The 26237-nt window shown below is 44.8% G+C and overlaps 2 protein-coding genes across 2 annotated transcripts in view; one reads left to right on the top strand and one right to left on the bottom strand.

Annotated features, from left to right (window-relative positions):
- cyfip1 (cytoplasmic FMR1 interacting protein 1) overlaps positions 1-26237 on the bottom strand; it is a 27267-nt gene extending 1030 nt beyond the window's left edge. The window contains exons 1-30 of the mRNA XM_076726561.1: positions 26010-26237; positions 20055-20175; positions 19393-19482; positions 18845-18922; positions 18500-18601; positions 18220-18401; positions 17503-17599; positions 17032-17160; positions 16800-16904; positions 16165-16256; positions 15412-15529; positions 14842-14964; positions 14512-14637; positions 14262-14428; positions 13514-13661; positions 12511-12664; positions 12236-12392; positions 10724-10820; positions 10184-10260; positions 9852-9960; positions 9628-9747; positions 9341-9540; positions 7844-7931; positions 3222-3365; positions 2922-3012; positions 1958-2088; positions 1789-1861; positions 844-938; positions 509-747; positions 280-427 (exon numbers count right to left, since the gene is read on the bottom strand). Coding sequence (XP_076582676.1) covers positions 280-427; positions 509-747; positions 844-938; positions 1789-1861; positions 1958-2088; positions 2922-3012; positions 3222-3365; positions 7844-7931; positions 9341-9540; positions 9628-9747; positions 9852-9960; positions 10184-10260; positions 10724-10820; positions 12236-12392; positions 12511-12664; positions 13514-13661; positions 14262-14428; positions 14512-14637; positions 14842-14964; positions 15412-15529; positions 16165-16256; positions 16800-16904; positions 17032-17160; positions 17503-17599; positions 18220-18401; positions 18500-18601; positions 18845-18922; positions 19393-19482; positions 20055-20171 — 3597 coding nt within the window. The 5' untranslated portion in view covers positions 20172-20175; positions 26010-26237. The remainder of the gene's footprint in view (positions 1-279; positions 428-508; positions 748-843; positions 939-1788; positions 1862-1957; positions 2089-2921; positions 3013-3221; positions 3366-7843; positions 7932-9340; positions 9541-9627; positions 9748-9851; positions 9961-10183; positions 10261-10723; positions 10821-12235; positions 12393-12510; positions 12665-13513; positions 13662-14261; positions 14429-14511; positions 14638-14841; positions 14965-15411; positions 15530-16164; positions 16257-16799; positions 16905-17031; positions 17161-17502; positions 17600-18219; positions 18402-18499; positions 18602-18844; positions 18923-19392; positions 19483-20054; positions 20176-26009) is intronic.
- Positions 4436-8836, top strand: fndc9 (fibronectin type III domain containing 9). Its single transcript, XM_076726565.1, has 2 exons — positions 4436-4666; positions 5748-8836. The coding sequence occupies exon 2, from the start codon at positions 5845-5847 to the stop codon at positions 6472-6474; it is 630 nt and encodes a 209-aa protein (XP_076582680.1). The 5' UTR covers positions 4436-4666; positions 5748-5844; the 3' UTR covers positions 6475-8836.

Below are 26237 nucleotides of genomic sequence, written 5' to 3'. Positions count from 1 at the left end.
ATGCTTAATATGAAGCTACAGCAAGTAGCCAGTTAGCTTAGCTTAGCATAAAGACTGAAAAACGTGTAAACAGCTAGCTTGGCTCAGTCCAAAGCTACTAGCACCTCTAAAGCTCACCAGTTAGCACATTATATCTGCTTTGTTTAACTCAAAAACACTACACATCAACGTGGGGTTTTGTGCTGGACGACTTCTTGGCTGGGTGGAGCAACTTCCTTGAGTCTCGATGAACTTCCATCGTATATGAGGGCGCCGCTAATCCTCGTCTCTCCCACTCACCACGCTCTTGATGACTTCGTCCTTGCCGTCGTGCTTCTGCACTTTGAGAAGGTGGTAGCTGAAGTCGAGGATGTCGAAGCGTCTGTGCTGCCCCAGGAGGGCGATGATCATGCAGCCGGCCCAGTGGAGGCCGTCTCCGAAGCACTGCCTGGAAAACAGGACGGGGCGCGTGAATAAAGACCTGAAATCGCATGCGGCGAGAGGATGTGGCGTGCGCTGCTGCACTCACTCCACTGTGAACTCGTGGGCTCCCACAGGGATGCAGTACACAAACTGCATGGCACTCCAGAGACGGTGGAACTCCACGCACTCGTCCACGTGCATCACGCCGTTGCTGGGCAGCGGCCCGCGCCAGATGGGGTCCTCCAGGAAGCCTCGTACGCGAGTGAGGATGACCTCGAACATGGACAGGCCGCAGCACAGCCTCTCTTTGGTCAGGAGGTCGCCCTCACGAGCGATGGCTATTTGCTGGGAGAGAAAGTGAAGAAAAGCCGTGATGTTCAACAGATCATCGAGTCGATGTTTTTCACTTGTGACACGGCAGAACTACCGGACCGGCCGTACCTGTGGGGTGCCGAGGCGCTCGATCAGTGGAACCATATGCAGCGCCGTGTATTTGGCTTCCAGGCGCTTCATCTTGGCATCAAGGCGTTCCCCCTCTGTGAGAAGAAAAGCGTGGTGAGATAAATCTGGAGACAGTCTGTAGTTTTCTTGTTGTCAACAAATCAACAAAGTGTAGTCTGTGTATTCAAAGCCTGATACAGTTTATTCCTCTGTGCTTTAGAGCACACAAAAACACACACTGAGCCGTTGTTCCACAATGCAAACGCTCACAGTGCTTCACTGGCATACATCACCGTGCTGCCATAAGCTCTCACTGAAGCACTAAATTTGTATTGATCTGCTCCTGGAAAGTTGAAACGCACTGTTTTCTCCTGTCTGAGGGCCATTGGAGCCACTGTTTGTGTCCCATTATGTGGATTTTTGAGGGCACAGAGAGCATGGATTCACTCAGACCGTAAAATAACACGGCACACAGTAAATATAATGAACGGTTCAGTGAACAGGGAGTGATTCTGGACTCAGCCGCGCCTTTAAGTGGGATTTGTTGACAGTAAGAAAAAGTTTTGATCAGATCTGCTCGTCGGATGGTCAGCAGCTTCAAAAACTGCTCCTCACGCCTTCTTTACATTGTGATTGGCCAGCTGGGTTCGTCTTGCTCTTCGTTTCCATTCATTACACAACTATTTTTCTATTTCTACAAGTGGGTGAAACACTACAGACGCCTTGCAGGAAAGACTGTCTGAAGACATCCGCCACTGTCCTCTTGTTGAAATGATTACCATGTTTCACTTCTCTAAAAACCTGCGCGTCACTCTGCCTGCGAGCGTCTTCGTCCGATGTGGACAGACGGCACGCTGGATGAAGTCGCTCCGTAACACTGAACTCAAACAGCAGCCGCACCTCTCTGTTCGTAAAGAAGCTGTTCGTTCCCTCGTGCGTTTTTACCTTTGACGTGGACTCTTGGAAGAATGTTCTGAAAAGGTGCAGCGTGCAGCAAATCGCAGACTTCTTCCTGTGACTGAGAAACAAACAGGAAAAGTCAAAAACACGTGTGAAGGTGTGAAAACACATTTGATGTGCATGTGAATGAGTGAAATTGTGTGTTGTTGCGCACCAGACTCTGCTCGCTCAGCAGACAGAACAGCATGGCGTTGCCCACTTCCCTCAGGTTCTGGAAACACACCGTCTTGAGCTCAGCGTACTCAACGATGTCCTTCAGCTGGTGGTGGAAGAATTCCAGGATACCTGACCAGAAAAACAAGGCAAATATTTCATCTCCCACTTTATTTAGTGACAGTGAACGCGCTCTCATCTGTCCATCGCAGCAGCAGCAGGTGGACCGTAGTCATTTCCTCTGCCGGTGTGGCAGCATGGCTCATTTTCACAGGTCTGTAGAATGAGGGAACTCAGTGTGAGTCGTTCTTAACTCTGTTCTCCTGCATTTATATGGAAGAAGGGGGAAACCATCTGAGCAACATCAGTACAAACCTCAGCATCTGCTCTGTCGCTTCATGGAGATTTGATGCCAGGTTGTCTGTTAGATCAAGGTTTATCACCAGAGTTCATTTCAGTGACAATAGTCGTGTTCATCAGCGTTCGACGCTCACTTGAGGTGGTTTTTTTTGCCTTTTTCTAAACAGAATTAATGAGCTCAATGGGAGATGGAAATGTCTTTTCAGAACGAGTTCCAGCATAGCAAACTGACTTTAACGGACATGACTGATCAGCTGTTTCTGCTCAGTAAAACAGATGTGATCAAATCTTGAGATGCATTTGAATGGAAATCCAGCTTCCCTCATATCTGAAAGCTGTAGGTTCTCTTACATGCATGTTAGTGAAGGGTGGCGTGAGGGAGACTCAGCTGGTTGCAATCTCACCACTAGATGCCACAAAATCCTACACACTGGACCTTTTAAGCTCATTGTTAGCTCAAGTGAGCTTCTCCAAGAAAATTCAATAAAATGCAAAGGTGCATAGTAAGGAGGCTTGAGCCTTTAATGCATGTTTTCATGAGTTTTAGTTTGGGCCAATCGATTGGTTCAGTGATCACAAGAGGAAGAGGCTGCACGGTCGGTTACCTGGGGAGCCGTACTCATGGCGTGGAAGTCTGCAGATCTTGGGCATCACCTCCATCAGGGTCTTCACATACTGCATTATGGTGCCCTGGAGCTGCACAAGCACAGTTGAAATATTCAGTTCAGAGGCAACGATGAAGAACAGACACACAAACAAAAGTCTCTTTTTTCCTCACTGTTCATTCATTACACGTCGACATCAGCCTCGTTCTAACAAAGAAAGCCACCTCTCCAAGTCTGCTCTGCAACAATAGCAATGGCATTTTGCCTCCCACGTACCTTAATACAGTATGTCTTACTCACCAGGCTTTTGACGACCTTCAGCAGTTCCTCCATCACCACTGCGATGCCCTGGTAGCCCAGGAGTCTGCACATGACCTTGATGTGTGGGGGACCCACGAAGTTCCTGTAGGAGCCAAATATGCTGCTGTACGCCAGGTTCAAGGTCTGCGTTCAGAGGAAAGATGACGAGAAACGGTTAAACTTCATCCCTTGATTAAAGACTCTGTGCTTTCATCACCCATGATGCATCAGGGAGTGTTCGAAAGAATGTATGCTCTTAACAACCAGGTGCTGACGGTAAACTGAGATCCTGTGGGCGTATCTGTGGTTATTAAAGAGCTGAGTCACTTTGTCACAATAAACACTTTCAATACATCAACATCCAAGGGCACATCATCAGTCTGTTCGGAGCAGAAACACGAAAGCATCCACAGAATCTGCAGTGTTCATAAAACCACACCATGCGAGCATTCAGAGAGGATGTACAGCCCTGCTGATCCTCCAAGGACCATGAATGTCTGAAGCAGATTCCACGCTAATCTGTCCAATAGTCACTGAGACGTTTCAGTCTGGACCAAAAAGATGGACCAACCCAGAGACATTTCCATCCCTTAAGACACAACGCTGCGGTGGCTAAAACAAACTGTCCCAGCTGAGATCATCAACGAAAACAGGTTTGTCGGCCTAAATTTAACAGCAACCTGCCCGAGAGATTAGGAGACATTTTGTCCTGAGGGCGGCGCTGCAGGAGAGCTCACAGAGTGTGAAACACGCAAAGGATAAATTTCCCAGCAATCGTCCTAATAGATTTTGACATTTTCAGTGGAAATATCTGCTTGAAAGGAACAGCGGTGTCAGGGGGTCACCAGCAACATTAGGAGCGACCCTCTGGGGACCATGAATATCCTCAGTAAATCTCACGACAATCTGGACAGCAGGTGTTGGGAGAATTTACTGCGGACAGATGGATCGACCAACTGAGCAGCATTTCAGCTCCCTCGCTATACGCCACCGCGATTCCACGACGTGAACCAAAGTGCTAACGAAGAGGAAATTAATGATCAATATCGCTTTGAATTTCTGTGGAGGAACGAGTGGGGAAAAAACGGGCAGCAGCTGCTTTTACAAGCATCATAAAAAGTATCTATAATGACCCATTTGGCTGCTGAACTGTTTCTCCGTGTTGATCTGAGCTCCCTCTCTCTCCCCTGTCGGCAGAGGAGTGAAGCTGCTCTAATCCAGCAGCGCTCCCACCACAGTGGCAGTAGCGGAGACAAGGACACACCAAGCTCAGGTCCACTGCTGAGGCTGAAGCCTGCACAGCCGCTCCCAGCATCAGAGCTCCTGACGGCAGAGGAACAGACGCTAAAATGACTGAATAGTGGGAGCACGGGAGAGAATATCCAAAGCAAGACTCCAGGCACGACAGATTGGTGTGTTCAACACGTGCTCGCAGGGCTTTTCTGGTAAGTCTTCACTTCTATCGTGCTTTGAACGGACGGTCACTGATGATTTTCTTAATATGGCTCATTAGCATTTAGACAAGTATGTTTCACTGCTGTGGATTACAGATGATGCCACGTGTTGAACGTGTGAAAGGATGCACTTACTTCATTTTATTAGTGGGAGAATAGTAGTATCTGCACAGGGACTTGTACTATAAAAGCCAGATAGATGTAAGCTTCCAGGCTTGACTGAAATTCTTAAAGACTATTAACTGTTCTTCTGAGATTACCTGTCTGAAAATGTTACACCTTCAGAGTTTTTTATGATGGCTTATTTAGAAAAGCTCATTTCAGAGTGGAGAGAGAAAATAAAATGAGTATACTGTACACCTGAATGTGCCTTATTCCCAGTGAGAGTCACACCCTTTCTGCCTTACTTCGAACAGAGGAAGGCATGTAAATTACATGTAAATAAAAAACACTGAGGATCAAATTTGGGCTTTTCTGATGATGGTGCTTCAGCTTCTCTTCCATTTTGGACAATTTTAACACCTGTGAGGCTTCGATTGTCACCACCTGATCATCGTTTAGGTGAATACCATGCTATTAATTTGTTATTATAAATTATGCACCACTAAGACCTGACCAGTGCGGGTTTGAACCGCTCCAGGTTGTCAGACTGTCACCTGTCCTGTCACAGGTGACTCGCCAGCCCAGATGAGCCTCTTCACAAATCATTCTGCATTATAGAATTTGCTGAACATCTGTGCGTACGCTCGCCGGCTTCCCTCCACTGCACTTTGTTCCAGATAGATAATCCTTCAGACAAAGCTTATTATCCTCTGATATTCTTTCACTTTCATGCCTCGTCTGATGTGGGAGTGGGATGGCCGTGACATTTTTATTAATTATGTTTAACACTGTGCACCATTAGCGCGGTGAGTCGGAAGGACGCAATGACATTTTGTATTGACTCTGTGTTTACATCAGGTGAGTCAGGGTTCTGATAGACGTGCAAAAATCTAAATTTGAAGGCACGCTGCAGTTTTCTATTATAGCAATCTGAATTTCTTCTTCTTCTTCTTTGTTTTCTCTGTTCCAGTTCATTTTTTCATAGTTCACTGAGACTGTAATCACTGAGGAAACACTTCAAGTATCAACTCGCCTCCGGAAGCAGACTACAGAGACAGCTTTGCATCATGGGGATTGTGGTCTACAACATCTCCACCACCTCAGCCAGGGTGAGCTGGCCGTCGTCCCCCGGCTGCCTGGACACCTTCTACAGCGTCATGTACGACCCGAACTGGAACAGCCTCCTGATGGGCTACAAGCGCAAGAGCTTCATGCACGAGGAACGAATCCCCGTCAGTCAGACCAGCACGCACCTGGCCAACCTCCTTCCTCAGACCGCCTACTTCTTGTGTGTGACGTGCCAGGCAGCCAATCCGGTGCGGGACCAGTGCCAGGTGTTCAGCACTCTGAGCGATAACAGCGAAGGTCACGACAGAGCGGGCTGGGAGCTCGCCATGGGCGTCTGGCTGACCTGCTGCATCTTGCTCCTGGTCATCGCTGGCATCCTGTTGTGGGGATGTCTCCACACCATCTGCTCCATCCCCAGTCAGGCCGCAGACGGCTGCCATGTGGCGACCAACTCCACCCGCCAAGACAGGTCTGGATCCTACACTCCCAGAAGAACCAGCGAGGACAGCGCCAAACATGCCGCCATCATACAACGCCCCCTCCTCTCAGGGCAGACCACCAGCCACATAATTACCCAGGACCACGAGCTGAGGACACTGGCTAAGCTGTCTGGCACCGAGCCAGTTTGAGTCAACTGGATTGAGGTCATCACAGCAACAATCTGCCTGCACTGAATTGTCATCGAGCATTCTCATCCCACAGAGCTCAGGAGGTGTCAAAGACGAATACTTTTCCACTAATTTGTGCTCTAGATTTAAGTGAATTTCAGTGAATGAAACCTGTTGACTGTGGCTGATAGTTTGAAACACTACTAATATGACTGTTTCCTTCAGTCCATTGGCAGCCCCAACCCACCCACGTTATTGTCTGTTCTTCCACAGTTAGCAGAGCTGCAACAAAGACGCTGACAGCCTGGTGTAGATCCATCACTTTTTAGTTTAAAGGTGCCGCCTCCAGCTGTTTTCCTGTCGTCTGTGCAGCAGTGAGCAGTGAGTTTAACTACTTACTGACGGTGATCAACTCGTGTTTTGATGTTTTCCGGCGCTCTCTGGCTCAGGTAAACTGAGCATCCGACTGATGGTCCAAAACACACCTGGTTAACATGGCTGCATAACCAGGTGACACACGACACCATCAGATCCGATTCACATTTATTTGATTATTCTGAACGGGTGTCTGTACCCAGTTCTGTCGGTCAGTTACAGAGGGAACGACTGTTCAAGTCACTGCACGAGTTTCCAGCACTGAACTTACTGACAGCATTGAGGTGTGTTTTAATATTTAACTGTACGCTCTTTTGGAACAGCCGCCTCGAGCAGGCCTGGACATGAAACTCAGCGTCGTGTAACTGCTTTCGATTTAAGACAGCCAGCCAGATATCAGATTTCATGCACATCAGGCCCTGACATCATCGTCTAGAAAGAGAGAGAGAGCCGGAAAGCACCAAAAACAATATCTGAGGGCACAAATGATTCGATCCAGAGCATATACTCATTGTTCAGTTTGTCCACGACACCTCTCGGGCTCCGTAAAATCCTTTTTGTGTTTAGGAGAAATAAAAACATTTTCACAGGAACCATTTAGAACGAAATGTTACTGCGCTGCTCCAGAGTTTCCAATGATTAATGTTCCTCAAATGCAACACACGCAGTAGTAATTTATCCTGTCTGTGTGATTTAGTTCATTGAACGTGTTCTTGTGATATAAATTTAGATTTTTACATACAAACATGTTATTTTTTTCCATGTACTCTGCACATGTTGTAAGATATTTAACGTTTAATCGTTTCCCATAATGACGCTTTCCTACTTGTAATCTACAGATGTATATATTGCTAACATGTGGTGACTGTTTGGCTTCAATGTGTGGACTACAGAGACATTCGACACCGCCAGCAAGGTCATGGCATGAATAAAAATAACCTCCACTGATGGAATTCAAGAAAATAAACTCCAAGGACCATGCTTTCTCTGCGGCCAATAGAGACAATTCACTGACCTTTGACCCGTACAAGTACTGAGGCTGAGCAGTGGGCGGCTTGTCCCTCTGGAACTCCTGAGAGAAGGGCAGGACGGTGCGCACAAACCTGAGCACACACAGACGTTCATCAAACATTCAATCAGGGTTTAATGCACATGGTTAAGAGACGGCAGGAGGTTTAAACACACATACACACACAGCTGTACCTTTGCAGCAGTGCTGTGCTGCAGAATCAGCTTAATCACCAGAGATGTACGTCAGCAAGCAGCAGAAATAAAATACGCTGAACATGATTCATTTGTTGCTCGTCAAACGGCCAAACAAGATCAACTCCTGTGTTTATTTGTAGACTATATAGATGCTGTTACTGCTTCTTTCAAAAGAGCCCCACAGAGAATCCATCTTTTCATCCACAGACTAAAAGGTTTCCCCTCTGACAGTCCGCTGCAAACAGGGATCTGACTCCACATGAGCCGCGCTGAAGTAAACAGACGATACAGTTCATCTAACTAAGAGCTTCATTAGCTTTTCCACCCTTAACACTGGAACTCTGTTGAATGTCTGTAGACCTTTTAATAACATCAGGGCCAAAAACAAGCAAATCTTGGCAGACAGAAGGTTTTGGCTGTTGAAGTCTGTATTGCATTTGCGACTCACTTGCGGCCAGATTAACCTGCGACCGGGCCCTTGGATGAATATTTGTTTTTTTGGCCCTGTTGACTCTGACTGTACATGTTTGCTCCATCATTTCCACAGACGCCCAGAAACCAACAAGAACTGCAACGAGTTGATCGACAGAAAACTAAAAAGGAGACGTGACTAACTGCTGGGTTTTGTTTGTGTTCTATGATAAAGAACTTAATGTCTTTGGGTTTTCTACTTTTGGTCGGACAATCAAAGTCATTTATATTTATTGATTGCGCTTTGTGAGATTGTGATCAGCATTTTTCACTGTTTTCTGACATTTTACACACAAGATCAATCAATTACTAATAAAAAGAAGTTTCAGCCATGCAGTGCTATTTCTACCGTTCCCCAGGTTCCCTGTTTTAGGCCTTGGAGGTCTGAGGCCCTGGGGAAGTTACCCATTCGGTAATCCAGCCTTACTACTACTGATGCTCGTTGCATGCATTTGCATTTATATTTCTGTGTTTAAATCTGGGTTTATCACTCTGACCTTTCATTGATCTTAACCACATCTTGTGTTTATTTTCATTCTGAAATGTTTGTCTGACCCTTAGCAGGTGATGCACAAGCTAACAGTGTCGCTGTGTGTCAAGTTTAATTAGTGACTGGTGTAACTTCCAACCATTAATCATAACAGCAGCATGCTGGCAGGAACTCATGCTTGACAAATATTTGGTTTGATAGCGGTTTTGTACTACATCTCTACTAAACAAATGCCAAAGTTAATTAGCGAAGCAGTTTAACAGCATTACACTCTCACTGCAGGACGGACGGGCATAGTGTCGACGGGAACAGCTGGCCAGGACGCAGAGGGCGAACAAAACACACCTGTTGGTGGAGCCGTTGTAGCAGTAGTTGGGCAGGAAGTCGTAATTGAGCTCCCAGAAGACGTGCAGGGTTATCCGGCCGTAGGGAGCCGACACGTTGTGGTTGGCCTCACGGAACATGGCGTCAAAGCTGTCCAGAGTCAAGAACTTACCGAGGAGCTTGTGCGTCATGCGGTTGATTTCCAGAAGACCTTCCAGTTCCTTCAAGTAATACACAGGAAAATAATAAACAGACTGGCAGACAGACGAAACAGGCTGCTACTTATCAAACCATCACAATGAGCATACCATGATCGATGTGAGGTCCTCGCTCTCGAAGCGATTGATGGCCAGCTCTAGAGACCTGTAAAGGGCAGCTGAAACCCTCTGAGTGATGAGCCTGTTCAGATCAATGGAGCGGCCTAGAAGCTGAGATTCACACACACGGTTAGCGAGGCAGACACAACATGATGCCGAAATAACGAGGGTAGCAGCACAAAGCCACCAGAATGCATGACTGGTGCGGCGCATACCTGGACGTGGCGTTGCTTCAGAAGTGTCTCGTAGCGGTTTGAGGCCGGCCAGGGAATGTTGGCCCCTTGATTCTTGCAGTCAGCTCTCAAACGTTTGTCAAGCAGAAGACTGAAGGGTTCAAATAAAGAGAGAAAGAGTCAGGTCAATCATTTCCATTGAAGGGTTTTCACACAATTCCTTCTGGACTTCTCGCTTTCTAAATCCAATCACAATCTTGTTATCGCCACAAGCTTGTAACCCATGGCTGCATTACAAGGCAGGTAAACCCACCACATCCTTACTGATGGAAGAGTATATTAGAAAAAGGAGTAAATCTGGACGTTTCACCCACCTTCCTGCTAGAATCTTGTAGTAGGCAAATATCTGATCTGCCAGCTTGTAGACAAACTGATCAAAGCACAAGTTCACCTGAAATAACAAAAAATGTTAAAAAATGTGTAACTATCTAACATAAAACATGGTATTTTGAAATGCTGCTCTTGCAAAACTAAATAAATACAAAAAATAACTCAATAGTAGAACAGTGTTTTGGTTATTAGCGGGAAATCAGATGAACCGAACACGGTGTGTCAGCGCTGATAAGAAAAACAGCCATTTTCATTGAGCTTCAACCTTTAGATGCATTTTTGAGTCTATTCTATTAGAGTTGACATGAACAGGCTTATATGTAGGCCTCAAGTCCATTTTTTCTACCTCTTAGTCTAATTCCAACTGCACGGTCCACACACACACGCTAACAAAGCCAGTAGCAACATCAGCCTCATAATGATTAGAAGTGCACTGAGATACTAAGACATGTATGGGAAGACGAGTGTGTGTAGCTTCTCCGTCACGTCGGATCTTCGCGTACGTGCACCAAATCTGTCATTACCTCAGCTTCTATTTCATCATAGAGGAACTGCTTCTTGAATTTGGTCAGGGCGTAGTGTGCGCTGTCGTTGTACAAATCCAGGGGGTACAACACATACCTGCAGGGGATTGAAGCAAAGCGTTTTATTCCAAAGCGCCTGGAATAACAAGGCCTCCACATTAGTTCATACAGTGTTGAAAATGTAGCAGGATACAAAAAGTGAAGAAAGTAAAACAACCGTTAAATCTGTCAAACCAGATCAATCCAGTCGTGTTGACTCATTTCAGTTCAGGGAAACGTGTCAAGCATTTTTAGTTGGAAACGTGAAACGTTTATGAGTTAATTATATTAAATCAACATGACTGTTCTGCACAAGTATCACTGCACAGTCAACTCCATTCATACTGGGACAGAAATCAAATTTATTTGCGTTCCATAATACGATTACTGTCAATATTAAACATCAATATGGTTGAAATGCAGACTTTTTTTGGGTAATTTTGGGTGAACAGTTGAAGAATTACAGCACTTATGATTCATGCCAGTTGATGTGCTTAATGGCTTATGTAAAACCTGCCTCGCATCAACATAATCCTGCAGCAAAGATTTAAAACAGACATGAAAACATTCACGATTAATCCCATTTTTTAGGAGTTTACCCAGGGTCCTTTTTGAAAACAGAAGAATCAAGCGGTGAAGTTGCTGAATGCCTCCGGCCAGTCACACCACTAATGATCCCACACACTGCCACAGCCTTCTCAAACCAAAGTCTGCGCTTTCATTTTGACAAGACAAAGATGCAGAGCTGCATCTTAGTGCTTCCAACCATTAAATTACACTATGGAGAACGTGTTCGCTCCATATAGGAAACAATCAGTGGTGCCACTTTTGGACACTGGTGTTTCTAAAGCCATATCTGCTGCTTTTCCATATCCAAAAGTGTCACCATCCCCGCTCCCCCAGACGTCTGCGAACAGACAGAGGTCTGGTTACAGAAGACACCCCATGCATCCATTTAGCTTTCCACTGCTTGATGCATGAATCACATGCCGATTTAAACGACTGTGCAGACCTAATACAAGCTGCAGAAAAGCCCCCAGAAAGACAAACAACTTTAATGTCTGGATGTCTAAAAAATAATCCAGCGGGAATGGGAGGGGAAACGTCTAACATAGTTTATACAGCCTGCATAGTGAAAGCAGCAGCAGCAGCAGCAGCAGCATCTGCTCCATCTGTGTCCACGCAGGACACCATTAGGCACAGCACTGAGTGTAGGTCACCCACATTTCAGCAGCACTCAGAGCCCAACACACAATTAGTGTAGCAAATCAGAAAAAAACTATTTTGAAGCTTCAAAATGCACTTGAATGACCGGAAGGCAAACCGTCACAGAGCTGTATTGATTAAGAAGAAGCGGATCTGATCTGTCAGACGTGAGATGAAAAACTGAAAAACATGGCTGAAACATTTCTTTCTGTTACGTTTGTTATTTTTGCCATGGAAGGCAGTAATGATCACGCATGCCATCCTTACTCCATCATGGATGCTTCCTTTGTCTCCAGGATGTGGTCGGTGAGGATCCAGGGCATGGACATCTCGATGGGGAACTGGATCCTGCGGCCCATCGTGAGCTCCAGGAAGAACTCTCTGAACCACAGCTGGGAAAGGTCACAGCACTGCTGCAAGGTCTCTGCACGGAGAAGAGTATAGAAACAGTTTTTTATTACAGGGTCTCCATCTAACAGCAGTTACTCAGCACACAAAGGGCTCTGGAGAGCTACAGGGTCGAACTGTTCTCTTTTTCTCACCACTGAAGTTCAGCAGGTGGGTGTAAAAGAAGGACTCGCGGTGAAACTTCTCAATGTCCACAATGGTGGGACCTTCCAGACTGCTGCGCAGGGTCTTCTTAGAGCCGCTTTTGTCAGCAATGAGAGACTCCAGCATCGTTCTCACCATGTAGAGCTGCGCAGAAAGAAAAGCAGACAAGCACACAGAATTAGATGTAAGTGGAATCTTATTAATATCAGCACCCCGGTGGTTTTATGAGCTACATGTCCCTCAAACACCAGCATCCTTCAAATAGAAGAATTCTAGTCTAATAAAAATCTCATCTAATCAAAGGTCTTTCCACCATAGCACACATGCATCATACATCTTCCTTTTGATTATCACTCAAAACAAGCTCGAGTTCACCTCAGTGGGCGACATTTCTTAGAGCCATCATCTCCATCATTTACTGATCAAAACACCAGAGTTGAAATCTGTTGATTCGGGGTAGATAAACACAGAAGGTGATTATTTATCTGAGCTTTACAGTCCTGCACCTGGAAAACAAATTAATTCTTGGAACTGAGCTCTAAGCTGATAAACCTGCTGGTTTATGCAACATAAGGGAGCTACACACAATATATGTGATATATAAATGCACAGATGATTACTATTCAGCAATGTATGTAGTGTAAGGATTTAAAAGAGTAAGTAAGGCTTATCAACACTCATTCAGAGACGGAGTGAAGAGAGACTACAGTTTATGAGGCACAGCAGCACAGCCTGAGATCTTCTGAGCTCATATTATCTCCTCTCTCCTTTATCCAGGAGTGATTCCACTTTGACATGACACGTTGCAGACCTGAGCTCGGCTCTGACGCTCACAGGGGCTGCGTGAGCTTCATAAGCCTGATTAATGTGGACTTGCAGCAGCCTGGCTCACATTGTGCAAGACCTTGTAGGTGAGAGAAGAGGATGACGAGAGGAAAAGTTAAAGCGAGGTGTGGGTAACAATGAGACTGAGCAGAGGCACGGAGGTGAGACCTGTGTGCTGGAGGGCCCCACTGCACGGCGGGGAACCTTGATGTCAAAGCCACCCTTGGGGTCTTTTTCTCCACGAAGGGCGGGGTCGTTGTGTGGCTCCCGGCCCGTCTCCCAGTCACACACCGTCTTCCGGATGGCCTGGAGGACGCTGCAGCGAGAGGACAATTCAAAGACCGCAATGAGTTTTCTCGTCAACTGTTGGCTACAGAGTCTATGCATGAGTACAAAGAGTCACGCACGCTGCAATCCCTGCACAGAGCTTCCCTTGTGAGATGTGAATGCCATGAAGTGTGCAGAAAATATTGTTATTTGCTAGAGGGCCTTTCAACTCAGAGGGGTTATTATACACAACAGAGATTACTGCTGGTGCATTTAGGGACATCTGCCGGAGTCACCATGACAACAAAAATGTCCATTTCAAGTAAAAGTATGGCTGCGTTTGGTTATGAAAACAACAATATCTTAAAGCTCAGACACTTCATAATTTAATGTAAATATTTTGGTCACAGTGGAACAATCACCTTCTGGGCTGATGTTAGCAAGCATTAGCACTCATTTGGAGTTGTGCCTCTGCCCAGTAAACAAATGTAAGTCCAGTATTCACTTCTGTGAGCACTCTTTGCTCTCCACCAGCTCTTAAGGGAAATATCACTCATTAGCTGCTGAACTAAACTGCTTAAAAAAAAGACTTCAAAAGTGAAGTGACTTTTTAATCCATAATAACATCTGAAACTACTTGTGTCCGTACCTCTGGATGACATTCTTCTTCTTCTTGATGGCCTGTCGCAGGGGGTCACGCAGAGTGACCTGAGCAAAGTCCTGCAGAGCCGAGTAGATGGTGTGACGGATGGCGTGGTTGAACACGCTCTCCATGCGTCCCATCAGCACCTGTAGTCCCTTTATCATCGCCATCACCTGCCACAAGCACATCATTTAATCAGTGACGAGAGTATTAGCAGATCAAAAAAGCGCACGTGTGTGATGGAAACACAACGGACCTCCACAAGCGCGAACTTCTCCTCGCTGGTGTAGTTGTATCTGGTGGCTCTCTCATACTCCTCAGCGTTGTCAGGGCACTCTTTGTTGGAGTACTTGTCGGTTGGATGAACCAGTTTCCAGGAGTACTGAGGGGGGAGTCAGACAAAAAATTAACAGCAACCACAAATGAATCAGGAGAAACGTGCCGTCAGTTAAAGCCTCGAACAGCACAGGATTTAACCTGATGATCGACTTCTGCAGCTCTGTGCACCAACAAAGAATTTACACAGGAGACAAAAAGTCATCACGACAGTTTCATCCACATCTCTGTGCAACTTGTGCTTCCTCACCACTTCCATGACGTGAGCGCTCCACTGGGAGAGCAGCTGCATGCCCTGCAGGGCCAAGTCGAACAGCTTCCTGTACTCTGCATCAGTCTTTTGGGCCTCCTGACGCCCCGATCCGGTCACCACCTACACGGACAAACATGAACACACTTTAGCACACCGGACAGGACACAGAGCGCCTGCACCATAACGTGCACTTTGATGAGATTTGCAAAAATGGGAAAGAAGGGGCAAACTGTACACCAGCAATTCTGATCCACAAGAGAGTCAGTTCAACACACACAGAGACACACACAGTCCTAGAAATCCACTGGGGCAAGACATCTGCTGAAAAGCTTGTTCTATCAGCCCTGAGAATTCACATATCCCCTCATGTAAGAAAGAGCTCTTATAAAGGAGATTTTCTGACAAACATCCGGGTGGTGGATGTTTTTTAATGAGGGCACAGTATGCATGTAATGTTCTGATCCACTCCTCAGCCTCAGCCTCAAAGACAATCTGACACTCTGACACATTTCCACCAGCAGCACACCTGAGTGTCTCACTTTAAGCCCTTTGGACTTTCACACTGACCTCACTGTTGCTGTAGCGAGCCAGCTCAGAGATGAAGCGCATGTGATCCTCGCGGATCTGAATCATCTGCTCACAGATGTTGTACTGCGGGCTGCTGGATATAGACGTGCAAGTCCACCTGCGGGGTAGGAGACAAGACGCAACGCATTAAACGCATTAAAAGAGGAGAAGATGGAGCAGGATACAATCTAAATGCAAAATAAGGTGAGACATAGAGGCACGAGGGTGACATCTGTTTGAGACCAGGATGTCTTTGTTAGCAGCATTAATTCATTGCTGGTTTTAGGCCCTTTGGGGGAGTTGTTGAAAATACAAAGAAAAAAAATAAAACATTAGCATTATTTCTTACAGCGGTTCAATTAAAGAAGAAAACAAGACAATTATCCTGTCACTAGTCACAGTGGAAGACTATCACCAGGTAAAATGAAGAGAAACCATTCAACAACTTTATCTCTTAAGCTTTATTAACATTAACCAAGAGCTAAGCTAATCACTTTAATCGATACAGCTAATACTCTGACTCAACATCATAATCAACAGATCAACAACAGAAAATGCTGAATACTGAAATGATGAAATGAGCTTTGCTAATGTTCCAACTGCAGGTAACATGAAGTCGAGACACAGGCAAACAGCCTGAACCCTGACAGCAGCTAACTGACTCCTCACTCATGACACTTCATGTGACTCTTAACTGTAAAAAAAATGTGTCAGTCACAGACACATCCTGATCAAAGTGAGTTTTCCTCTCACCTGGATTTGTTCTCGTCAAAGTGAGCGCTGGTCTTGATGTACCGGGACAACTCGATCTGCATGTCTCCAAACAGAGGGACCACCTGCAGTTGCTGTGAAGACCAAGAACACGCAGGTTTGGAATATTAAACAGTGGAAGTCCAAACCAAAATGACAACGAAAAGGCAAAACTGACAGGAAGGGTCCAAAAAAAACTCATCGGAGGAAATGAAAATGAAAATCTTGAAGAATATCAACAACAACCCCCAATCGCATGAGTAATTTTCTCTTGTGCAACGTGTGCAGCTAGAATCTCAAAGGAACATCTGCAGTCCTTTAAGATGTGAGATGAGATGCAATGAGATCAAAATTTACACTATAGACAAAATAACAGGTCAATTAATCAATAAGTCGATGGACAGGAAGACGTCACTTTTGACTTCAGGAAACTGTAACAGGCATTTTTCACTGTTCCACTGTCCACATGAGTCATCGATAATGACAATAATCACTGCAGCTACAATCAAAGACCACATTACCTGGAGATGTGTATTTGGGGCACGTTGGGAAATTCAACTCTAATGTGGTGCAGAGCAGTAAGTTACACACCTTGACGTGTTCATGTGTCTGTTCAGCCCATGCACATGCTTCCTTACCTTGAAAAACTTGTCAATCTTGGTCAGGTTAATTCTCTTCTTAGCGTCTAGTTTGTAGATGTTGCTGCTGTTTCCATCCATGAGGTACAAGCCAAACCCCATTACCTAAGAGGTGGTTACACAGAGGACGTTCATCACTGCCAACGGTGTTCCAGCACATTGTTAAGAAGCAGCAGGATCACAGAGGCAATCACTGACCGGTCCAAAGCTGCAGGTGCAGGCTGTCACTTACTTTGAGCAGCATGTGTTTCTCACTGGGGGTGAGGTACATCTTGTTCTCGTAGTAATCGACGCACAGGTTGACGATGTCTGCCAGCAGCTCCTCGTATCCATTAATCACTTCCAGCTGCTGCTGCAGAGACTGACACACAGCGGAAAACGGACCAAATATTAAACTACGGTGCCATTAATCGTGAAGCAAATTCCTCATTTCAGCATTCTCAGTTTCTTCTTGACCTTAATTCACCTTCTTAAACCTTAAACGACTCATTCTGATCACAGCAAAGCAAGAAAAATCTTATTATTGTCCTATTAGTGCAATTCCTAAACATCTTTACAGATCTTACATCTAAACCAGACCTGCATGTGAAGCCTGAAATACACTCAACAGCAGCAACACAGCTGCTGAGAACTTGTCCCTTTACATCCAAATTAATCAAGCTTTATAATGTTGAATGAACAGTACGATGCACATCTGACCAACCTGAGTGATTTTGTTGTGGTTTGCCAGGAACATGGACAAATTCTGAGACTCCTGGATGGACGAGGGCTCAGACATTTTTCTGAGGAACTGGGCAGCTCTGGGCGAAGGCAAGAAAGGGATTTTATTTTAATTAACAAATTCACACCAAGCAGACTTTAAGCAGATTTTCCCAATGGTGAGACGCAACTCCCCAGAGGGGACGGGGCGCCGAGTGAGAGATGTGAGGCCTCATAACTCACAGTCACATCTAAACACACAGACGTGACACGATTATTTTTAGATCCCGTGTGACTTACACTTCATGAATAAAGCACTCAGAAGTCACAGAGAAAAAACACACTCCAGAACTCGCCTAAGAATCATCGTGTTTTCAAGTTTTCTTCAGTATCACAGTCATCCAGTGATGAATAGCATTCAGCATACTGTTAAACGGTGCCAATACAGGCTTAAACTCACAGAGTACATGCCAACATTATACGTCCTGTTGACATTACGAGAACTGTAGGTCCAAAACCTGCTGCACTATCAATATCTCTAGATACTAAGACACAGAATGCTCCTTTGACATGGTTATTATGTTACATGCTGTTAAAGTGCCCAGATAAAACCGAACACAGAACGGTCTTTATGGATGCTGAGCGATGCTGCCACCTAGTGTCTGCTGTGCTAATCAGGCGTGTCGATATGTGCGGTGTACCCTTCAACGTTCCTGAATACCTTTTGTAGGCGGAGTGGTCGTTCTTGACGCTGCACTTCATGTTCTTCAGCTCGTCCAGCACGGCGAACATGTTGATGAACTTCCCGAGGGTCAGCAGGTACGCCTCGGAGACGAAGTCTTTTCTGCGCTCGGTGTGACACAGACGACGGACTTCCCCGCAGAAACGGTCGATTGCTGTACGCTGGAGGAGGGAAAAGGGGAGAGACAATATTCGGTTTTTGCAGGTTGGTCGGTGCGCACACAGCAGACGGTCCCTGCAGAATGGAGAATGTGAATCACCTGGAAGTACATGAAATTCATCAGCTTGGTGACCTCCGGCTCCAGGACCTCCACCGTCTTCTCATAGATCTCCACTCTGTTGGGCTGCTCGTTGCATTTCACCTGAAAACAACGCAAACAAAGCGCAACCTCATCAAGCTTTTGCTCACTGAGATATTATGACAAAGACGTCTGCAGATCCTCATATTTTAGAAGCTGAAACCTGCACATTTTTATTGGAAAATGACTAAAATGTTTTCTAAATAGTTACCAGTCGATTTCTGCCAACACATTAACTGATTTATCGTTTCAGTCTACATATGATGCAACGTGAACACACAATATTAGCTGAAACGCAGAGGTTACCTGTGGTATTGCACGTGAGCAGCTCCTCCAGGTGTAGAGCATGATGGCGTACTCCTGCCCCTCCTCCAACATCTCATTCTAATTCAACAAACAGAACCAGTCAGTCGGCTCAAGACACAAAACAGCACACAAACAGTCCATAACATGCATGCACCATTGCTTCTTTTCTAAACCATTTATTCCCAGTGTGGGACAGGGAAGTGTGTTAGCTCTGCCTCCATACAAAGTGCTGTTTGATTCAGACCCCGAGCAATTATCCCTCACTAATTAGACACAAAGCATCATTATTCCCGCTAAAAGATGGTCCAAAGCATCCGTTTGTCCCTGGGCCATTTGCTTCTGGGCCTGGATCCTAAGAGCTGCCTGCTACACAATACCAAAAGCTCTGGTGGGACGGGCCTTTACCAGATCCGGTTCACAGCAGCGTTTGACCCAATTCTGGTGAATTTGTTTTTCCCATCAAGTCATTAGTGAGGCGAGAGAGGACTGAGACTAAAAATGAAGCATTATCAAGTGATTTTTCCTGGGGATGAGACCCCCCGCTGTACCATGCTAGAGTGGACGGTGGCCTGCTCGATGTATCTGGCGATGCCGGTGACGAATGCATTTCTGTCCTCAAAGTTGGTGTTGAAGTTGGGCTGTGGGGAGATGGGAAACGATGATTACAAAACATGACACTAGTAAAGATGTCAGGCAAACAACGAGCAAAAACATAATCAACATTCGAGTATGTAAGCTACAAATATCCACTGAAAGGAAATCTGATTGGTCTTTTTCACCCACATAAACTCACCTTACCCAAATCATTCTGCAGTCATCATTTCTAAATTTTGCAGGGAAATGTCACTGAAAGTGCTCGCTGATTTAGCAGTTGGTCAGAATGGTGCATTCACGTGCTCGTTAATGAGTGTGTGCATGTAATGCTGTTTTGCAGCCTCCCACCAATAAACTTCAGTTAGAGACATTTGGCATTTTTCCTCTTTTCTTAACAAAGAAAACTGGATTATATCTCAATATCTGCAGGCAAGAGAAGCTACAATCAGTGCCGTTATAATCATTTTGATGAGAGTAAATTACATTTGGGTGAATGAAACCTAATTAAACTGAGAAATACTACTGAACACATTGCAACTTATTGACCTATTGTTTACATTTACGTGTTGGAAAGACAAAGTTTTGCTGTAATGGTTGGTTGGACGTCAGCACCGACCTGAAACATGACTGAGGCTGGGAGGGGCTCGATGCATGGCTGCTGGTCGGGGAGTGGCAGCTCCTCCAGCAGGTCCACATTGGAGAGAGCATCCTCTAAGGTCACTGTGGACGCCATGTTGCTGAAAAGGGCAAAAAGAAGCACGTTTACAGCTTTTGCAGGAACTACATGTAGCTCTAATCGAGGGCACAAAGCATGGCAGCCTGTATGCACAAGACCTACTGCAATATGGCTTCATTGTAGGTGTGAGATGTTTTTACCTACACGCTGTTTTGCTTTAAAAACACAGGTCACAGTAGAAAGAGAAAGACGTAGGAGAGACATTTTTTCGGAGGAGGAAATATGCTGCACTCGCTGGCAGCAGCACAGTGGGGGACGACTGCAGTTCATCCAGAAACCCCAGAATCTCCAGCTAAATAATGAGCTGATGCAGCTGCAGACAGAACTCTCCCCATCACAGGAGCTTCACACAGTGATTTAGGTTTCCATCTGTCCCGACAGGCTGCACGGTGCTTCCTGTCCAAACAGCCTCACTATCAACCAACAAGGTGAGAGCTGAATCTCTGCACTGCTCAAACACACTGAGACAATCCATCCGGCAGCACCATTTATCTGGATATCTCACCACCTTGTTTCATGCATATTCCTTCTCTGTCTGGTCAAATGTTTGTGTGCAGGAACATGTTACAAACCTCAATTTATTTTTTGCACTTTGCACATGTGCAGAACTGCATGTGATGAAATAATTCCATGTGATCAATGTGACCAAAACAGGGGTTTCCCTGGCGATGTGTCATCACTGTGTCTACTATAAAACTGAGAACATGCATTCAGTTCTGTTTTAGATGTGGAATGATGGTGGTATTTCAGAGTGTGATGGCGCAGAGTTATTTTGTTTTTTAGGGAAATTGGTGATACTGAGCAGTAATGCAATAACAGTGAAATTTTATGTAATTGATTCCAGGAAAAACGCACTTTCAAATGAAGCAGAAACTGTAGTTTTCACATATTCTCCCATTTCTCTGCACCTACCAAGAAAACAATGCGAGCAAAATGAAATCAAATGCGAACAGATTGGTACAGTATCAGTAAGCGGTGTGGTATGCTTTGGTTTGCATTCTCACGCTGCTGCTGACGGCTGACTTTTGGACGTCACTGACACTGAACAATCAAAAAACCTATTGCAATCAGAATTGACAGCGAGTCAAACAATCCACAGCGACAAACCACCAGCACAAAAGCCTGGCAGTCACTCCGTGCACAGGCCCGGGGTCAGAGGAGGTCACTGACCTCCTGCTCTGTAGGTGGAAGTATAGCACAGAGCACAAAGAGCAGAGGCTCCATATATTCACCAGACTGCTGCAGGACGTGCACATTTTAGGGCTAATATAACACACACTGTCATTAGAAGACAACCAACAACTGGATGGCTGACAGTAATGCTCACTGTCCTCTCATGAAATCACCACTGTAAGTCTGAAAATTGTTGTGGCAAATACAGTCCCACCCCTCTGACTCATGAGTTATGTGGCTGTTGAATGCAAACTGATAATGGCCATTTTATCTTGGTTAAAATAGCAAGATGTTCAAATGTTGCTATGTGGTATTAGATAACATTTGCCTTAAAGCACAAATAGAAGTGCTATGTCTCATGATTACAGGATTCAAGCTAGAAGAGGACCTATGGCTTCACCTCCCTCGTTCCTCTTTAATCCATGCAAACATTTTCATTCTTCATTATGCAGGCATTATGCAAAGCACACAGAGGACCTGGTTGGCTAATGCAAGCCCAGGCATGCCCTCCACAGATTTCTACAAAGCGTGTGCATGCACAGTGACCACCATCGACGGCATCAGATTACAAAAGGCAGCTGCTCTTTTGATTGCAGACAGAAATGTTGGCTGGTCGGTTGTTTCAGTAGCGTTGAGACTTCCTTATATTGACGAGATCAAATAAAGTTTCTTCACAGTCCAGCAACACTGAAAATACTGCAGCGTCTGAAAGGCACTTGTTGGTAAATTAGATTTCTGTGCTACAGATTTATCATTTTAAAAAACACTTTTGTGTAGTACAACTGATGCAAATCACTTGAAGGTCTGCTGTGTATCTCTGATTAGTACTTAATGAAGGGATCTCACTTCAGTTCACAGGCTAATGGTCTGAAAAGCTGCATCACAGCCCTGACAAACTGATGTGTCACCTCATGAGCGTGCAAACAACGGCAGTCACTTCCTAAGTTTGGACTGTGACACGTTTTCTACCGTTCTGACTCTGTACTCGGGTACAGTGAACTTGAAATGACACAATGACTGAGCTTCAACTGCTGGTTTACAGGTTGGCAGCATTTGAGGATGTTTACATCTGTGCCGAGTGTACATTTACTGTACCCTTTCAAGATATAGTACCGTTCCCACGGACTTCACTCAATATAGAGTCCAATATAGATGCTCAAATTAAAGCTGAAAGGCAGCACTTGAAGCTCACAGTCATTGTTTGATTTCAAATCAGATGTGTGGGCGCAGAGAGGCAACAAAACTAAAAATGTCTCCGACTACTCAAAGGCTGCACTGGAAGCAAGTAAAGATTATTTTCATATTGCTTTGTCACAGCATACAACACATTAACAAACATTATTCAACTGTATAGGGAGTAAAAATAGGTGTGGATTATTGCAAAATACAGTTCTTGAAATGGAGGGGGAAGTCAGATGGGAAGTGTCATCTATGCAAAGCAGCTTACAGAATTCGCCTCTTGAATGATTCAGCCAAACGTCTTTTTTTAGTTTGCCTAACTGAACTGCAAATGGTCAAGTAAGCAGCATATCAGACTACAGATCAGTCAACTTAGTCAGAAAACAGGGAAGCACGAAGCCCAGACAGGGAGAACACGTGGTGTGCGGTCAACTTCAAGACAGGAAAGGACTGACACCAAACATTTAAGCTGACGTCCAAGAAACTGAAAGTAGCTAATAAAAGGGACACAGAGGCGCAGTTCTGCATTTTGAAAAATAAATTTTCTGCTTAGTTCATTAGTTCACTTTTGTGGAAAATAGAGAGCAGTAAAAAAACATGAAGCAGCTTTGAAAAAATGTTCTAACTACAGCAAGAACAACCTGAGGCTATTGGTCAGCTTTAACTACGGAGAGAAACCACACTCATTATCAAAAAAGGAAGCTCGGTAGCTTTTGCTTTCGTGCACGGTTCCGGTTCAGACTTCAGCATCTGGAGCCGTCTGATCTCGTAAGAGTCAGGTGAGGGACAAATTGGAGCAGTCGTGCCTCTTTAAGTGTTAATTTAGGCTGCTGGCCACCATGGCCACTGCTGAAGTCGTACACCATGTGTTTGTAGGACTCCTTCATAATTACACAGTAAGGAGCTTAAACCAGCCTTGAGTAGGTAACCTGGACACTACCACGCAACAGTTTAAGTATAGCAGCTCTTCTTAGCTCTTCATGAAATCACAGAAGATACTTTAAGGTGAAATAACAGCATCGACCAAAAGGAATAAAGTGTCAATAAATGAGTGAAAAACAGGCAGACTGCTTTCTGAATTGACAAGATGGCGTCGCACGAGTGGCAGCTCGTTACAGCAGCTCCGGCCTGCAACACCATTACTATTTATTATCCATATTGGCAACAGTATTTTTATAAACTGTGTATATTATGCATATGCATAGACTCAATGTCCTTTCTAAGCAACAGTATTTCTTCAGTGCAATACAACACATGGCCTTGATAGTTTTTCTCATAAGAATATTGGTGATAGTATTTTTATGGGCAGTAGTATTTTCATGCCATTTAGTATTTTATAATCTGTACATAGTGTACATATACAGTTGATTTTCTAATCCATATCTATTCTATATCTTATCTTATCTTATCTTCTGCCAAAGAAATAGTCACAATGAAAACTGTTGAGGTCTGTGAGTCATCCGTGATTTCCAACCAGGATTTCACCCAGGGAGCACTTCTGCCTTTGCCAAGATGTACATAAAAATTACATATTTTGAAACTACTTTGAAACCACAAAATGTATCATTTGATTACAAAAATATATCCACATACTCATATTCAACATGTTGCAATAATGTCATCTAGAAGTAACTGATAAACAGCTGCAATTTAAAGATAAAAGTAACAGATAAACTGTCAACATTTTAAGATGAAAGTCACTGATAAACGGCTGAAAGGGCGTTTGTGTGGACCGATCTTTCAAGCTTGTTCTGTGTGCAGACAGCAGCAGAAAGAAGAGTCTGTGGTACACTGCGGCATTCAGTCTTCAGATGCTATTGTCTTATGATGAAGAGAGCTTGACACTTTAACAAGCTGCAAACAAACACCAGCAGATCACACGTTCATAGATCCTTTCAGATTTGAAGACGGGTGGGAAGCCGCTACTGTGTATTCCACTAAAGTGACAAACAGATGCAACAGCAACAATCTATGCCCTGCAGAAAATGTACCCAAACAGACAACAGCTGCAATGAAAGCAGCTCCATGTGACTTCTTCGGCGAGCTGCGTCGAACGGTGCCACTCTGAAGGAAGTTGTAGACGACTGAGACTCGAGACTAAGGTGTGAAAACACCATTTCAACACTTATTTTGCAGGATGCATCGACAGCACTTATCAGTGCATAATGAATCTCTACGGATCTCAGTTTTTCCAGAAGTCAGTGCAAAGAAATATGAAATTGAATTTGGTTTGTGTTGTATATTTTCTCCACTGATTGATGCCAACTCATTTTCAATGGACTCATATATTTAAAGGGGACCTCCAACTGCAAACCAGATTTTAAGAATGCAAATATAAAGACATTTAATTAGTTACCAGCACAGAACAACTACAGGAAATGGAAACCCATGATTCAGTTTCAGTGGCTCAACCGCTGTACGATATACAGTGTACTGCTTATATCATCTGAGGTGTGTTATCCCCAATTTAACTTTACAGCATGGTGAAGAAGAAATTGAACCACAGGAAGAAAACACACCGCTCTCACCAAAGTAACAACAAATGCGGTTTTACCTACAGTATCTTCGTGCATCATCACCGTCTCTTCTTCCTTCCTTCCTTCCGAGTTAACACTAATAAGAGACTACGGTCCTTAAAGCAGGGCAGCAATGAATCAAGTGAAAGTTTCCAAGTTTGATGGACACTCAATGCAGCCGTTGCCATAACTCTCCCATATAATCTTGTGCACAAATATGAGTCATTTCTAATTTTTTCCAAATGTTTATATGACGTTTTCTCCTATTTGAAAACTGACTGAACTGGCATTTAGAGTGAAAAGGCTGGGCCATGAATGCAACATCAGGAGGGTGGGGAATACAGTTTGGTTCCTGAACACAACAGCTGTCTGAATGCAGGACTTCCCAAAGGAACACACGGAGGAGAAACAGAAAAAGACCCCCAGGAAAATAAGCAATAGTTCGTTTTTACATTGTACACAAGCTGACAGTTGCTTAGCCCGAACAATAAAGTATAACTTTAGCTTTTTTAATACTAGCTTAACTTCTGTCCTACTGCGGCTATCACACCTGACGGACACGTACCTTCCTGCTCCAACTCACAATAACTGACAAATTACTCTAAAATAGAGTTCAGAGGGAGGAAACATTTGATAAATGCGAACATTTAATTTGGAAAAAGTTCTAGAAGAGCATGTAACTGCGGTCACGACCGTATCCCTGCTCCGTGCCGTGGCCTGAGATTAGTCACCGCCCGGGCCTGTGAGCCAGGAAAATGGCTTTGCATCGCGGCGAGCTGTTGACCTCCTCAAGCTAATAACTCCGAGGGCCGATTGGTAAGAGTGTTTTTTAACGGAAAACATCAACCAAGCGGCGTTAGGAAGGCTACACCCAAAGCAACGCCGCTCAACTTTTCTCCATCGTGGCTCAGTCAACTTAGCTGGAGATACACAGAGTGAAACTTCGCTATAAATCGTTTCTACTCACCCGGAGTTTGTTGGCTAGCGAGGAAAACTTCTGCGGTTGTTCTCCGGACTAACGTTAGAGCGCCATGGAACCGGAATGTCGATCCCTCCGCCGACTTTGGAAGTCTTCAGTCCAAGTTTTTTTTCCTGTCGTCGGCCAGAGGAATCTTTCCTCGGTCGGTGTTATTATCATGGGCGGGGGAGAGAAGCAGAGCAGGGAGTTCCTGTCCCTCAAACAGGGAAACTCAAC

Source organism: Chaetodon auriga, chromosome 3, assembly GCF_051107435.1.
Source record: "Chaetodon auriga isolate fChaAug3 chromosome 3, fChaAug3.hap1, whole genome shotgun sequence".
Classification (NCBI taxonomy): Eukaryota; Metazoa; Chordata; class Actinopteri; order Chaetodontiformes; family Chaetodontidae; genus Chaetodon; species Chaetodon auriga.
Note: the sequence above shows the minus strand (reverse complement) of the source record. Positions and strands in the feature narration are given on the sequence as shown.